Source organism: Camponotus vicinus, unplaced genomic scaffold (assembly GCF_025532165.1).
Source record: "Camponotus vicinus isolate PSW18456_S1 unplaced genomic scaffold, iyCamVici1.0 SCAF_13, whole genome shotgun sequence".
Taxonomy (NCBI): Eukaryota; Metazoa; Arthropoda; class Insecta; order Hymenoptera; family Formicidae; genus Camponotus; species Camponotus vicinus.
The window spans coordinates 2,150,528-2,165,298 of record NW_028141949.1 but is presented as its reverse complement, the minus strand read 5'-3'; the positions used below and the strand labels follow the sequence as shown (position 1 = coordinate 2,165,298).

Here is a 14,771-nt window from a genome sequence, read left to right as displayed (position 1 = left end):
AGAAATCTGCTATTCTAATCAGCGCGCCCAGAAAGTCGTAGCGGACGGCGCGCATGATGTAACCGTATGACAGCGCGATCAGCTGAGCGAGCAAGATGGCGACACGCGGCGCGTCGCCGCGTACATGATGCGGTTTTCACGCCAATACGATAACAATAAGATATACACTATCTATTTTTTATCGCTTACATGTAAGAACTCGTTAAATATCTCGGGAATATTTAACATTGGCAATTTTTCCCACGTTTTGCGATCGTGCCTCACGGAACCGCCATGACGCACATATAACCCATTATACATGTGTGTGTATATGCGTAGTAAATAAGCGAGTTCGCCGCCATCGTCGTCATCGTTGTGATCGCAAATCCATCCGTCGCGCCGACCCGAAACATTGAAAGTGAACGATAGTGTGATCTCGATACTGTCATCGGAGATCGGGTCTAGCCGAGAATGACGAGACACGCGTCGTGGACGTCGAGCCGCGACGGCGGTTGGTCGCGCGATCTCGCGACGCGCGAGACGACGATTCATCCGCATCATCAGTTAACCGCGTCTCACCCTCTCGACGCCGCGAAACTGAGAGAGTAAGAGAGTGAGAGAGAGAAGAGAGACCGGAGAGGCGACCCTCGATAGGGGTAGATTGTGGGTGCTGCGGTACGAAAAAAAAACACACAAAAACGGGCAACGCGAAAGCGCGCCGCCGCCTCGACACCGCCATGAGGCTGGAGGAGATGCCGTTGCGGCTGAGCTCCGACGAGCGGGACTTTGAAATGGACGATGACGAGACGGACTACCTGCTGCAGCCGTCCGAGGACAGCATCAGGCAACTGACGTCGAGGCGACGGCGCATCAAGGATTGCTCCAAGTACCTGAGAAACTGCCTCTGCGGGTGAGTCGCGGCTTGTCTACAGGGTGTCCCGGAACGCGTGACATCGCACATCTGAAACACACATTCCGTGAGAGTTATAAATAATCATGATAGATTTTTTATTTCTCTTATCCTGTAGATTAGAGAAATGTCTCTGAACATGTCATCTATTATGTAGAAATATCTTATTTTTTTTACAGTTTCATGTAATCTAAACAACTTGTTTTTGTTTCTCTTTATATATCAATAACTACAAAAATATGTATTATTTGATATATTAGGCTGCATGAAATATATTGTGTAGTATTTTCTAAAAATCTATTATTTATTTGCTATTTAAAAAATTGTGTTATTATTTATGGTATTAAAGCACGCGATATTATTTAGCATTTAAAATTTGAAAAAATTTATTGTTAGGTTGATAAAATTTTGCGCGGCATATATTTCTATCATTTATCGATTATACAAGCATATAATTTATTTTTAATTTAACTAAATAAGCTCAACGCATTCGTGTTGTTTAATCGAAATAAGAGATAAACGAAGAAATCGCGTTATCCTCTATCATCTATTGCCAACAAAATTGACTCGAAACCATAATTAATTGTATAAGAAAACATTTGCATAAGAAACATCTATTGTTTGCTATCAATTTCTTCGAGATTCATGAATTTGCGCACTTTTAATCTTTTAAAATATAAAATTAATAATTAATTTTCTAGTTAAAAGATTTTTGCCCTGTAGAATTAAAACTGATTTTTATGAATTTTTATGTCGCACAATTAAAATCGTGATACCATCACTATAAAAGAGTTAATTCGATATAAAATAATATTTACAATTTTGAGATTATGTTCTACAGGGTGAATCTTGATTTAAACTTACACAAATTAATTATTAATTTTATATTTTAAAAAGGCTCAAAATGCGTCAAATTCACGAATCTCGAAATGTATTAGATTTATCAATTTTTGACGTATTTAATTCGTCCAATTCCTTCTTAATCTCGCATGATACTAAAACGCGGTCGATCGAAAGCTACGCGTTACGCGTGCTCGAAATAGTATTTGACCCCTTATCGCGGTATTACTCAAGTGCGACATTTTGCACACATGTAAGACTTCCGAGAAGAGAGAAGCTTGATCGAGAGTTTGCCAATATTATTATTGTCATGTTCTTGTTGACCTTACATACTTTTATGATTGTTTTAAATACGTTCATCTAACATTCAATTGTAAAGAAAAGAGAATATTATTTTTCAATGTTAAATCTATCATAAATTTAAATCTTTTGACTTTAAATTCGCGACCTCTTAATAAGAAATTAATATAATTATCATTTTTAAATAGTGTAAAATTATTTCGTTGTCTTATATAAAGAATTCTCCAAGTTTTCGGACAGAAAGAGTCTTTTTAGACAAACTAATGTTTTTTTTGCCTCTTTTAACTGCTAAAGATTATACTGCTTACAATTCTTTTGAAACATTTCTATTTAAAATTATGTTACATTCTTGTAAATCCTTCCAGTAACATAACACTTGTTAAATTAAAATTTTAACATTATATGAATTATTTTCCTCAAAATCAATTTGTTCTTCAACATATATATATACCTGAAGAATCTTTGCGACGATGTGAAAAAGATTGCAATCCTCGTTACCATTTTTCAAATTGTCTCTGCGCACCTCAGCAAAAGTCATAGATATATATATGTCTATAGAAAAAAAATTGACGTTTCGCGAGATATAAAAACGAACTATTTTTTTACGCGATCGATTATTGGCTCGACGCTGTTTTATCGACGGAATTCGACCAATCGCGAATGTTTCAGTTTGTATTGACATTCCCGCGTCAGGCACATCTTGCAATCGTGTATTCCACGGTCGCAGATCGTGATGTCATAATATTGTTGATAATAAATTGACGAGAATCTCATTAATCTCTATCGAATTTCCGACGTTTGTGTGAAGAAATCGCGCTAGTGCTATCTCACCGTCTAATGAGGAAATAATCCAAATGGAAACGCAGAGCAACGTCATAAGGATGTCCAAGGAGGACATCCCGTTAATATCCAAGCCACGGAATGACAGTTCTTGGTCGAGGTGACGCATATACTCTTATCTCGACTAATAATCGAGGCGTCAACTTTTATGATCTCGTTTTGCTGCATTTTTCGCGATTCTTCGTCATCGTAGATTTTCCATTTACAATAAAAGTTTCTTAGAGGGGTGTCGAGAGTCGATACGCATGAATGCAGTTTGTTCGATCAATGCCGTTGGACGATATACAGTTTGTTTATAGTCATCAAACTTTGACGATTAAAATTCATTCTTGTGAACCTGATTATTAATTGCATCACATTGCAAATTAAACAATTTCGATGCAAAATATACTTTTGCGAGCAATATTTATTGCAGAAAATAATAATACGATAGGAAGATTTGAGAAGAAATTTTATTTTGTTAACTTTAGACAGCTTTGTTAAATTGAGATTGTTTCTGGTTGCAGATGTTGTACTTGGATGTGGAGGAGATGTTGCAGAGAACGGGAATTAAGAGCCAGGGTTATCCATATAGGGCAACCTATGCATGAAAAATTCCCTACCAATGTAATAAGAAATCAAAAATACAATGTTGTTACTTTTTTGCCTATGGTATGTTTTTCTCATTAAAAACAATAATAGATAGTCTTTGTATCTTTTTAAAAATTGGATTTGGAAAACAGTGCAAAGGATAATAATTATATTTTTATTTTATAGGTTCTCTTTCAGCAGTTTAAATTCTTCTTGAATTTATACTTTCTGCTTATGGCTATATCTCAATTCATACCAGACATAAGAATAGGATATTTGTATACATACTGGGGACCATTGTGCTTTGTTTTAACTGTAACAATTTGCCGCGAAGCTGTCGATGATTTTAGAAGATATAAAAGAGACAAAGAAGTTAATGCACAAAAGTATTATAGATTAGTAAAAGGTTTTGATACACCAGAATTAGTACCAAGTTCCAAATTACGAGTAGGTGACTTGGTAAGTTACATTTAAATATTTCTTTTTAGTAGTCTGTCATTTTAATTTTACATTTTCTTAATAAAAGATGTATATAAATAAACAACTGTGTTTTTTTTCTACAGGTAATAGTAGAGAAGGGTCAGAGAGTACCAGCTGATTTGGTATTATTACGCACAACAGAAAAATCTGGCGCGTGCTTTGTACGAACTGATCAGCTGGATGGAGAAACAGATTGGAAATTGAGATTAGCAGTGCCTGCAACGCAAAAATTAGAAAACAACTCTCAGTTGTTTGATATTAAAGCCAGTTTATATGTTGAAAAACCTCAAAAGGATATACATAGCTTTATTGGCACTTTTTCAAGAGTGAGAATTTGATTTTTTTGCATCTTATTCTAAAATCTCTTTCAATATTTTCTTTACATAGTTATTTATTCTATTTTTAGTACGATGGTTATAGCAGTGAAGAAAGCTTGGGTGTGGACAACACATTATGGGCTAATACAGCTGTGGCATCAGGCTCTGCTCTTGGTATTGTCGTTTACACTGGTCAAGAAACGCGATCTTTGATGAATCATTCAGAAATTAGATCAAAAGTTGGTTTGCTTGATCAAGAAATCAATCAGTTAACAAAGGTATGGCATATGTAAAAATTATACATCAAAATGTTAATATATATATGTATAAGAATATTGATATGTCTGTTAATTATATTTTGGCAGGTATTATTTTGCGCGGTAATAGGACTCGCACTTGTAATGATGTGTTTGAAAGGATTCAATGGGCCATGGTACCGTTACATGTTTCGTTTTGTCCTGCTATTTTCTTACATTATTCCGATCAGCTTGAGAGTAAATCTGGATATGGGCAAAGCATTTTACGCCTGGTGTATACAAAGAGACAAGGATATTGCCGGTACAGTGGTGAGAACAACCACTATTCCGGAAGAACTCGGACGCATATCATATTTGCTGAGTGATAAAACTGGCACATTGACACAGAATAAAATGGTGTTCAAGAAGTTGCATTTGGGCACCATATCTTATAGTCAGGAAACATTCGATGAAGTGACATCAGTATTGAAGACTTATTATCCGATTAATGCGGAGAATTCTCCGGTGAAACCAGCGTTGTCCCTGCATAGCGGAAAAGTGCGGAGGTCTGAAAATACCCGGATTTACGATGCCGTGCATGCTCTAGCGTTATGTCATAACGTAACTCCAGTATATGATGAGATAAACAAATCTTCAAATCTGGATTCAGTGAGTGTGCAAACAGTGGAAACTGGAGATACAGGTTCCATTCAAAGGTATTGTTCTCTCATTAGTAAATTGCGAAAACTGGAATACCCTTAACTAATGAATTTTGATGTTTCAGTCAAACAGAGGCGGATCAACATTACTATCCGCCCGAACAAAAACGTAATTATCAAGCGTCCAGTCCGGACGAAGTGGCTTTAGTGAAATGGACAGAAGAGATAGGATTGGCTTTGATTAAACGAGATCTAAATTCGATGCAGTTAAAGACTTTGAATGGTCATATATTGAATTACACCATATTACAGATATTCCCTTTTACATCAGAAACCAAGCGAATGGGAATTATTGTAAAGGAAGAATCCAGCTCTGAGATTGTATTTTACTTGAAGGGTGCTGATGTTGTAATGTCCGGTATTGTACAATATAACGATTGGCTGGAAGAAGTATGCGAAAATATGGCACGCGAGGGTCTCAGAACATTGGTTGTGGCAAAAAAAAATTTGACTGAAGATCAATATCTTGATTTCGAAACAAGGTAACACACATATTATCACAAGTATTATATTTACATTTTTGAGTGAAATTATAAATAACAATTATGGATACTATGTATAGGTATAATGCGGCGAGAATGAGCGTTAGCGATCGTGCATCAAGAGTGGTCGCAGTGGTAGAGAGTCTTGAAAGAGAAATGGAATTGTTATGTGTAACCGGAGTTGAAGACAGATTGCAAGATAGAGTGAGGCCTACATTGGAGCTCTTGAGGAACGCTGGAATCAAGATATGGATGTTGACCGGCGACAAGCTAGAAACTGCGACTTGTATAGCAAAATCGTCATGTTTAGTTTCACGCGCACAAGGACTGCACGTTTTCAAATCTGTCGTGACGCGCACTGATGCCCATTTGGAGCTGAATACGTTTCGCAAGAAACAAGATTGTGCCTTAGTTATCAGCGGCGATTCCCTGGAGGTGTGCTTGCAGTATTATGAGCAGGAATTTCTCGAGCTTGCTTGCGGCTCACCCGCTGTCGTTTGCTGCCGATGCTCTCCCACGCAAAAAGCCGAAGTTGTCAGTCTTATACAAAGACACACTGGCAAGAGAACGGCGGCCATCGGTGATGGTGGTAATGATGTCTCCATGATACAAGCTGCAGATGCCGGTACGCATCTTATATATTTGTACTTAAACTTTTTTAAATAATCATGTATATATTTCTCTATCTATTATTACTATGTATATTTGCTATAGGAATTGGTCTCGAAGGTCTTGAGGGAAGACAAGCATCGCTAGCTGCAGATTTTTCAATTTCTCAATTTAATCACCTTGCTAATTTATTATTAGTCCATGGTAGAAGAAGTTACAAACGATCGGCTGCATTAAGTCAATTTGTTATACATCGTGGTTTGATCATTTCAACTATGCAAGCTGTTTTCTCTGCAGTTTTTTATTTGTCTTCAGTTGCCTTATATCAAGGTTTTCTTATGGTAGGGTAAGTACATGTATATTAGCATATTTATATTAGTATATGCTAAAAATTAAATTTAAAATTTATTGTGTCTTCATAATTTTTTCATACATGAAACAATTTATATGTATATACTGTTTTAATATACAGGATATTCCTATTTTAATAGTAATTTTTTTGAAATGTCAGATTTACAAGATATATCGTTTCTATTAAAATAGAATAATCTATATCTCAAAGTTTATAAAATTTATTAAATATTTTTTTATAGATATGCCACGATATATACAATGTTTCCCGTCTTTTCCTTGGTATTAGACAAGGATGTATCAGGAAAAGTGGCGCTTACCTATCCAGAACTTTATAAAGAGCTTAGTAAAGGCCGTTCATTGTCATATAAAACATTTTTTATGTGGGTTTTGATAAGTATATATCAAGGTATGTAGCTTTCATAAAATCTGAATAATGTACGTGTATAATGTATAAAAAAATGAAAAATATATTTTTGGTCTTATTTCAGGAGGGGTAATCATGTATGGTGCACTTATAATGTTCGAGGATGAGTTCATTCATATAGTAGCCATTAGTTTTTCGGCGCTAGTTTTGACAGAATTAATAATGGTTGCTTTAACAATTAGAACTTGGCATCATATAATGATACTTGCAGAAATCTTTTCTCTGGCGCTTTATTTACTATCTTTAGTCGTCCTCAAAGATTATTTTGGTAAGTTTGCAGCATTTGATAACAAAATGTAACTAAGTATAAATTTATCTCATTAATGATTTTTTTCTTGTTATTTAACACAGATGCTGAATTTATCAAAACAACAGGATTCTTATGGAAAGTATTGGTGATAACGTTAGTTTCTTGCATGCCACTGTACATCTTGAAATTTTTAAGGAAGAAATTTTCACCTCCTAGTTACACTAAATTATCCTAAAATTTACGCGAAAGTTGATCAATCTATATATAAATAATAAGAGAGGATAAAATCAACTTGATATATTAATAACAAAAAAAGGACATACACAAATTTTCTCTCATTTTAATATTCCTAATCCAATCCAATTATAATTAATAATATTGCTTAAGTTAATTTTTAATGAAATAAAAAAAGTCGTACGTGAACACATTTTTATATCAACCAACTATTTTTGTAACAATCAAACGATTTTTGTAACATTGGTCTCAATGGATACTAATGTAACAGAAGATGCTTATATTGCAAAATAAGATTAAAATTTTCTTGTATAATATTGCACACTGACTTCAAAAAAATAGGGATTGGATTAAAGTTGTTATAAATAGAACTCACAACTTCATCATGTTACGTATAATGTTAATTCTTCCTGCAAGCTTGTTTATTATACATTTTGGCTCTAGGTTAAATACATGACTCTTTTTATATTAATTTTCTTTATATTTCTCATATAATTCATTTTATATTTGTTTATATTATTTATATTTCCACATGCATTGCCAAATTTGCATCTTCCATTTCAGTGTATTTATATATACATATACAATGCGACATTTGAATTATACCACTTATTCTTAAAATACGAATTAAATGTGTTCAAATTGAACACAATAGTATTTTTCATGTAGTAAAATTTTAAAATATATCTGCATGAATCAAGCAATCGTTCGATCTATATAATGAGAAATAAATGCATTTTACTTGAAAGAAATTATTAGAGAATTAATGTAATTAAATAATAGAATTTTAGTATCAGAAACAACTGTGATTTTTGCAAATATATGTCTAAACAGCATTTGCACTAATGTTATATAAATAATTTCTGAGATCTTATTTCAAAGGGTTTATTTTTTCGTCCTATTTTAAAAAATTAATTTCAATGAAGAACATATATTTTGTTGTTATTTATATTCTCAGTCATGTATGCAATGCATAATAATACTGGATTACGTAATGTTTTATATTCATGTATACACTGCAAGCATGTAGAACATACCTGTAATCGTTGTTATCACTAATGTGGATGAAGCATACCACAAATAATATAATAGCTCTTTTTAGAAAATTATTATTTACTATGTATAATGCGTTTATAAGATTAATTTATTTGCAAATAAAATAATATATTCCTTAATCTGACTTGTATTATTTGTAATGCTCATTATAATTCATGCTCATGTTTTATTAAAATAAATAACTTTTGAAGTAAGTTATAAAGTTTATCCTCTAAATATAAATACTGTTCTATTAGAAAAACATTTTATTATTAACTTTATCTAACAATTACATTAAGTTTATCAGTTACTGTTTTTTCTATTTGATTATGGAGTTCATTGACTTCCTTTTGAGTTAAGGTACGTTCCATATGTCTGTATACTATACTGTAACAATGGGACATCTTTTTAGTCTTTGGATGAGTGAATTCATCTTTTAGCAAAATTTGTTCAATGATATCGCCACCTATTTCTCTAACTATGTCATAAAAATCTTGAGAAGAGTAACTTCCATTTTGTGGCAACCAAAAACTTATATCATTTGTGCAAGGAGGATATATGCTGATTGGCTAAAAAATTACATATTCATACAAATTATTTAAAGTATCTAGATATAATATTTCACAACATTTGAGATACTCTTTAAACATTTATTTTACCTTGTATTGTATGTGTGCATTGGGATCATCTACTTTAAACTGATTCAAGAAACCCTCATCGTTACTCCAAAATAATCTTACATCTGGAATATTATACAAGCACATGGCCAAACGCTCCAAACCAAGACCAAATGCCCATCCGATCCTATCTACAGCACCAGATTTCTGAAGAATCTCTTGTCGCATAATGCCACAACCTAGTATTTCGAGCCATTTGTCATTATAGAATATTTCCAACTCCCATGATGGATGAGTGAATGGAAAGTATTGGTCAACCCATCGGCATTGGATAGCTATTAACATAAAGTATTTTTGAATCTCAATTTCAAACCTCTTATTTTTACTGTAATAGCACAAAGAAATATTAATTTTTAATTTAAAAGTTAAATATGTGTGCTCTTATGTACACACACTAAATTCACAAATTAAATAAATACCTCTTCCAAAAATAGCTTTTGTTAAGCCAACTAAAGTATTTTTCAATTCCTGCTCCATTATTTTCACTACTTCTAAGGTATGGCAACCTTGCTTCTCAGTATTTTCTATTCCTCTATGTTCAAATAGCTTCAGATTTCCAGAATCATTCACATTGCAAAATATTTCTCCTGCTGTACGCAATCTGACTGCATCAACCTGGTGAAAAACTGGATAATGTGAACTATCAATTTCATCCCGTCTGTATACATCTCCAATGACAAGAAAATTATTCAATCCCATCGAAATTAATTCAGCTTGATGTGCAGTCATATGCGCTCTCAGCAATATATCTTGATTTATGAAGTAACAATCATTTTTTCTCCTACTTGGATGATCTTTTGGTACGAGAAGAGAGTCGAAATTTTGTGCAACTGTCACTACAGGACACATATTATCATAGACACTAAAGGATGGTGTTCCGCTTTTACTGCGAAACTGTTCATAAAAATAATTTACAATACGCTGACGTAAGAGTGACAATGGATGGTATTGCTGAACATGCAAGTTTCTTCCTAATTTAGCAATGATGTTTGGAGTGATATTTGTCCAATCGTCCGTCACATATTTTTGACCGAAAAGTACCAATTCATTGGTATTTTTATCGACATTTGCAACAGTAGACCTTCTCTTACAGATTATATTAGCAATGTTTACAAGTGTTTTCTTGCAAAAATAACACCTATTAGTATACCTGTAAAGATTACATTTTAAATATTAAACATAAATGAAAGAGATATGTTCAGACATTTTATATATCACACTACATACCACATTTTATTATTGAATTGATTTTTTGTCATAAAAAAATACATGTGTTACATGTATCAATTCACATTGATATCTTGAAATTGTTGTTTCAATGTGAGATTATATGCGCGTACATTGTCTACAAAAAGGATAGATTTTCATTATTTTTTATACACTTGTATATTCACATCACATCAACAAAAAGTTAGTTTAAAAATATGCGTAGGTTATGTAAAAAACTGGATATTCGATGATACATGAAACATACAATAAAACAGAATTTGCAGTTAAGCAATAATTTCACTTGATTGCACGCTTGCAATTTTTGATATTTCGAAATAATATTCTATTAACGATATTAGTGAGAAATTACATTTTGCACAGATGCCATTCTTTACATCATTCATCAACATTACATATCGATCCCTCGATATAAACACATATAAACATACATGTGTCAGAGCTTACAGCTGCAGCAAAATTTGTCTGTTTTGCCGGATAGTTCTATTTAAATTAGTACAAAGTGCAAATCTTGTTTTTTATAAATAATGATTCCTAGTCGAAACGCGATTTTGAATCTTTATCGAGATTTAATTCGAGAAAGCAAAAAATGGAGCTCGTACAATTACAGGTAATATATTAATTACATGTATATCGTTACACTTGATAATCTTTATATTACATATTTAAGAGTACGAATCACGTTTTCTTTTTGACATTTTTTAAATAATATTTTTGAGAAAAAAAGGTTTTATTCAATTTAGTTCTCTTTCAAGAATATCGATAAAACTATATTATTACAACTGTATAAATTTAGGTTAGAAATATAGAGAGAATAATAATTTTTTCAAGTAATGGTCACATGAATCTTATGTACCATTTATCATGCAAATTGATATGATGTAACATTGGATAATATATATACAAATATAAATTGTTTTCTACTTTTCAGAATGTATGCTCTACGAAAGATACGATATGAATTCAAAGAGAGCAAAACATTAACTGACGAAGAAAAAATTAGGCAGTGTTACGCAAAAGGACAAGAGACACTAACAATGATCAAGAGACAGGTCATATTGGGCAGTCTTTACAATACTAGGCCACTAGTGATTGAAACTATAAGCAAGTTACATGATGCAACAACATAGAATATAAAATAGTTTTAGTACTTAAAGTTGTAATATGGTTATGCATTTCATCCAAATTTGTAAAGAGAAAATTTTTTTTAAGTCAATTTTAAATTTTTAAATTCGAAATTTCTCAAATTATTCACAGCATATCTTTAATTTAATATCCGTCATGTCAAATTTGAATATTTACAATTTCTTCATAATTTTTTAAAAGTATTACAAAATAGTTAAGGATAATTAGTTGTTTAACTATGAAGGAAAATTGTGATTCTTGTTCATTTCTTCATAAAACAAATTCTGTAATTCTTTATGTAAAGATATTTGTCATTGTTATATAATATATGCTAAACTGTTTTTCTATTTATATATACATGTAAAATTATATATTATAAATATATCTCTTCAAATTTTGTTACAAAATTAAATAATTTGTAATACATACTGTATGAACCTATGTATTCTAACACAAGATTGATAATTGTGTACACACAAATAATTGAACAGAATACTTTTAAAATTACTTGTAAAAAAATAATCGCTAGAAGAGATGTTTTTCATATATATAATATAAAATCTTGAAAAATAACAATGTTAAATCAAGTAATAAAAATATATTGAATTTCACATTCCATTTACACACTAGATGTCAGAAATATCTTTCTATTTTAGATATATTCTATTCAAAAAATATATGCCTATATTATATATTACATAGAAGTATATATATTTTTGGCATCTTATGTAAAATTTCCATTTAATTACACTCCTGAATCTTTTTTTATTCTCTCTTCTAAACGATTATATACTTTCACGAAAAAGATAGCATGATAACTGTTTCGTTTTAAATGGCAATATAATATGAATGAAATAGAGCATATTAATGAAAGTATATATATATATGAATGATTTTTCAGTACTACCAAACTGATATGGGAATACGCAAGTAAAAGCAGACGGAAAGTGTAGGCCTGCTGATCAGCTGTTTCAAGATGACAGCTGATCCAGTGTGTTGCATGACGCGGCTCGCGATGTGATAATTACGAGACTGCGTTTGTATCTGTTACGATAGAGAAAAATAATTGTTCCTGGAAAATGGCTACGAGGAATTTGACCGAGCCTTTCGTTCTGATGCGAAATAATGCTCTGCAAACCAGGCATATCTACGCCGAACAGGTGCGCGTTTACTTAACCTATTTTATCATACCTGTGCAAAGTCGTACTGTCTACGTTCTCTGACTTTTACAAGAGTCATTCGTATATTTTTTTAGAATCTTACCGATCGTGTGGCACTGGTGGAATCGGATTCCGGTGGATCCGATAATGTCGAGTTAAAAGGCGTCAGCATCGACAGCGGTGCACCGCCTGTCTGGGCGGACGCCTTGGAGGAGACCCAGTACATCTTGAACAAATTACGTGTGAAAATAGATAGTCTGGTCGAGCTGCATTCCAAGCAGCTCACTAGGCCCACCTTGGATGATACGTCTCAGGTTTGTTGAGTTCCCGGGACCATCAGTTGTATATAACACTACTAGTTGGATTTAGAAGAACCCTTCTGTTAGCATATCTTGTAAAAAAATATTATCAAGTGAAAAATTTTTGTCTCTCGTATAACAATTTTATAATGCAAGATTTATATAAACTGTAACATTATAGGAAGAAAGACAAATGGAACAATTGACACGAGAGATTGGACGTGCATTCTCTAATGGCTATAGACAAGTACAAACAATTAAATCAGCTGGCAGACATGAAACTAAACCTGCTGAACGTCGGCTAGCTGCCAGTGCAGTGATGGCTCTTTCAACTGCCTTACAGGAATTAGGTCTTCGATATAGATCGGCACAGAATCATTACTTGACACGTATGTTCTCTTTGCATAGTTAATAAAAATAAATAACTAATAATATTCTAATAAATTGCAACATGTTATTTCCATTATATTCAGTTATAATAAATCTTTACAGAGGTAAAATCAAGAGAAGAAAGGAATAGCCAGTTCTTTGCAGAAGATCAGTATCTTTTAGATAATGTAGCAACTGATTCTTGGTTGGCAGAATCAAATGAGGCAACTGCTTGGCAGAAAAATGAGCAAAGACAGGATTCGGTTTTGTTGCAATTGGAAGAACCTGAAGATAGAATAAAATTAGCATTGGAAAGAGAAGAACAAATTGGAAGTATAGTTCAAAGTATAGCAGATTTAAAGCACATTTTCAAGGTAAATTGCATGCGAAATCATCATGAATATTTATAACTGATAATAATTTTAATATAACAAGCAAAATGTATTGCAAATATCTTCTTTCTGAAGAATATATTTTGGCACTAATTCTGTTTATTGTTAGTAACAACATTGATAATTTTGGATAAAATTTTGGATTTTTATTATGCAGGATCTTGCAGTAATGGTAGAGGATCAGGGTACTATTTTAGATCGGATTGATTATAATATCGAGCAAACACAAGTGCAAGTTCACGAAGGTTATAAACAATTAAAAAAAGCCGACTCGTATCAAAAAGCTAATAGAAAATTGTACTGTATCGTTGTTCTCGCGGCTGCTATTATATTGCTTAGTTTTCTGTTTATCATATTTAAAACATAAAGTACTTATAATTAAAATAAATGTAAAAATATTGATACACTTGTTGTTTATCGTGTTCCATAAAATTAAATATCTTTATAGAATCTGCTGTAATGATGGAAAGCTATTTTTTTAATAAGATAATATATGTAGTTGTTTCTTAGATGTTATACCAACAAGAAGACAATGCGTTCTAAGATTATGGTAGATTTCTGTTTATTTTATCTGTTTTTAAATTAATCTGTTAGAAATATCCGACTAAATGTGGCATTAATTTTTCTTAATCAATATTCTCCTCATTTATATAAATCAATTTTAAAATAGTATCATTATATGTGCAATTTTAAGTGGCCATTTTAAATGTACATTAAAAATGATCGTAGATAAATTTATATAGTAAATAAAATAATTTATTTATCTCACACTTAGCACTATATATTTTTATAGTTAAAAGTTATAAATTATTTTTATTTACATGTGATAGAAAATATTGCAGTATGACTTTTTATATCTGTATTGTAAACTGTTCTAGACTGTGTAGATATCCAGAATTGTTAAACAAAATCATTCCATGATAATAAAAAGATGACTGATTAA

At 32.1% G+C, this 14,771-nt stretch overlaps 4 protein-coding genes and 1 long non-coding RNA gene across 12 annotated transcripts in view; 3 read left to right on the top strand and 2 right to left on the bottom strand.

The window, feature by feature from the left end:
* LOC145964497 (uncharacterized) overlaps positions 1-1,866 on the bottom strand; it is a 6,795-nt gene extending 4,929 nt beyond the window's left edge. Inside the window, exons 1-2 of the long non-coding RNA XR_014436469.1 lie at positions 1,754-1,866; positions 190-940 (exon numbers count right to left, since the gene is read on the bottom strand). This is a non-coding gene — a long non-coding RNA (uncharacterized LOC145964497). The remainder of the gene's footprint in view (positions 1-189; positions 941-1,753) is intronic.
* Positions 37-8,719, top strand: LOC145964473 (putative phospholipid-transporting ATPase IIB). Of its 4 annotated transcripts, none has more exons than XM_083087257.1 (12): positions 37-889; positions 3,376-3,520; positions 3,626-3,898; positions 4,003-4,245; positions 4,326-4,514; positions 4,602-5,188; positions 5,257-5,673; positions 5,754-6,298; positions 6,388-6,628; positions 6,876-7,042; positions 7,125-7,328; positions 7,412-8,719. In XM_083087257.1, the coding sequence occupies exons 1-12, from the start codon at positions 717-719 to the stop codon at positions 7,543-7,545; spliced, it is 3,318 nt and encodes a 1,105-aa protein (XP_082943383.1). In that variant the 5' UTR covers positions 37-716; the 3' UTR covers positions 7,546-8,719. The 4 variants fall into 4 exon arrangements, with proteins under 4 accessions (XP_082943383.1, XP_082943386.1, XP_082943384.1 ...); XM_083087260.1 differs by lacking the exon at positions 37-889 and adding an exon at positions 940-956; XM_083087258.1 differs by lacking the exon at positions 37-889 and adding an exon at positions 2,735-2,969.
* On the bottom strand, positions 7,411-12,534 carry Phers-m (Phenylalanyl-tRNA synthetase, mitochondrial). Of its 5 annotated transcripts, none has more exons than XM_083087302.1 (5): positions 12,516-12,534; positions 10,484-10,601; positions 9,676-10,406; positions 9,239-9,531; positions 7,411-9,148 (listed from the first exon to the last, which is right to left on the bottom strand). In XM_083087302.1, exons 2-5 carry the CDS (start codon positions 10,525-10,527, stop codon positions 8,858-8,860), a joined length of 1,359 nt encoding a protein of 452 aa, XP_082943428.1. In that variant the 5' UTR covers positions 10,528-10,601; positions 12,516-12,534; the 3' UTR covers positions 7,411-8,857. The 5 variants fall into 5 exon arrangements, with proteins under 5 accessions (XP_082943428.1, XP_082943427.1, XP_082943426.1 ...); XM_083087301.1 differs by lacking the exon at positions 12,516-12,534 and adding an exon at positions 12,038-12,167; XM_083087300.1 differs by lacking the exon at positions 12,516-12,534 and adding an exon at positions 10,731-11,054.
* Bcn92 (LYR motif-containing protein bcn92) lies at positions 10,789-12,163 on the top strand. The gene is made up of 2 exons (XM_083087319.1): positions 10,789-11,093; positions 11,415-12,163. The coding sequence occupies exons 1-2, from the start codon at positions 11,011-11,013 to the stop codon at positions 11,611-11,613; spliced, it is 282 nt and encodes a 93-aa protein (XP_082943445.1). The 5' UTR covers positions 10,789-11,010; the 3' UTR covers positions 11,614-12,163.
* Syx16 (syntaxin 16) lies at positions 12,477-14,771 on the top strand. Its single transcript, XM_083087310.1, has 5 exons — positions 12,477-12,768; positions 12,864-13,082; positions 13,249-13,456; positions 13,560-13,810; positions 13,986-14,771. The coding sequence occupies exons 1-5, from the start codon at positions 12,688-12,690 to the stop codon at positions 14,193-14,195; spliced, it is 969 nt and encodes a 322-aa protein (XP_082943436.1). The 5' UTR covers positions 12,477-12,687; the 3' UTR covers positions 14,196-14,771.

Bases quoted from the DNA above. Each gene is read 5' to 3' on its own strand.
- LOC145964473 (XM_083087257.1), top strand. From the start codon at position 717: ATGAGGCTGGAGGAGATGCCGTTGCGGCTGAGCTCCGACGAGCGGGAC. The intron at 7,043-7,124 runs GTATGTAGCTTT...GTCTTATTTCAG, and splicing joins TTTGATAAGTATATATCAAG to GAGGGGTAATCATGTATGGT. The intron at 7,329-7,411 runs GTAAGTTTGCAG...TATTTAACACAG, and splicing joins CGTCCTCAAAGATTATTTTG to ATGCTGAATTTATCAAAACA.
- Phers-m (XM_083087302.1), bottom strand. From the start codon at position 10,527: ATGTATTTTTTTATGACAAAAAATCAATTCAATAATAAAATGTG. The intron at 9,532-9,675 runs GTATTTATTTAA...TTATGTTAATAG, and splicing joins AAAAGCTATTTTTGGAAGAG to CTATCCAATGCCGATGGGTT. The intron at 9,149-9,238 runs GTAAAATAAATG...GTAATTTTTTAG, and splicing joins ATGCACACATACAATACAAG to CCAATCAGCATATATCCTCC.
- Bcn92 (XM_083087319.1), top strand. From the start codon at position 11,011: ATGATTCCTAGTCGAAACGCGATTTTGAATCTTTATCGAGATTTAATT. The intron at 11,094-11,414 runs GTAATATATTAA...TCTACTTTTCAG, and splicing joins TGGAGCTCGTACAATTACAG to AATGTATGCTCTACGAAAGA.
- Syx16 (XM_083087310.1), top strand. From the start codon at position 12,688: ATGGCTACGAGGAATTTGACCGAGCCTTTCGTTCTGATGCGAAATAAT. The intron at 12,769-12,863 runs GTGCGCGTTTAC...ATATTTTTTTAG, and splicing joins GGCATATCTACGCCGAACAG to AATCTTACCGATCGTGTGGC. The intron at 13,811-13,985 runs GTAAATTGCATG...TTTATTATGCAG, and splicing joins ATTTAAAGCACATTTTCAAG to GATCTTGCAGTAATGGTAGA.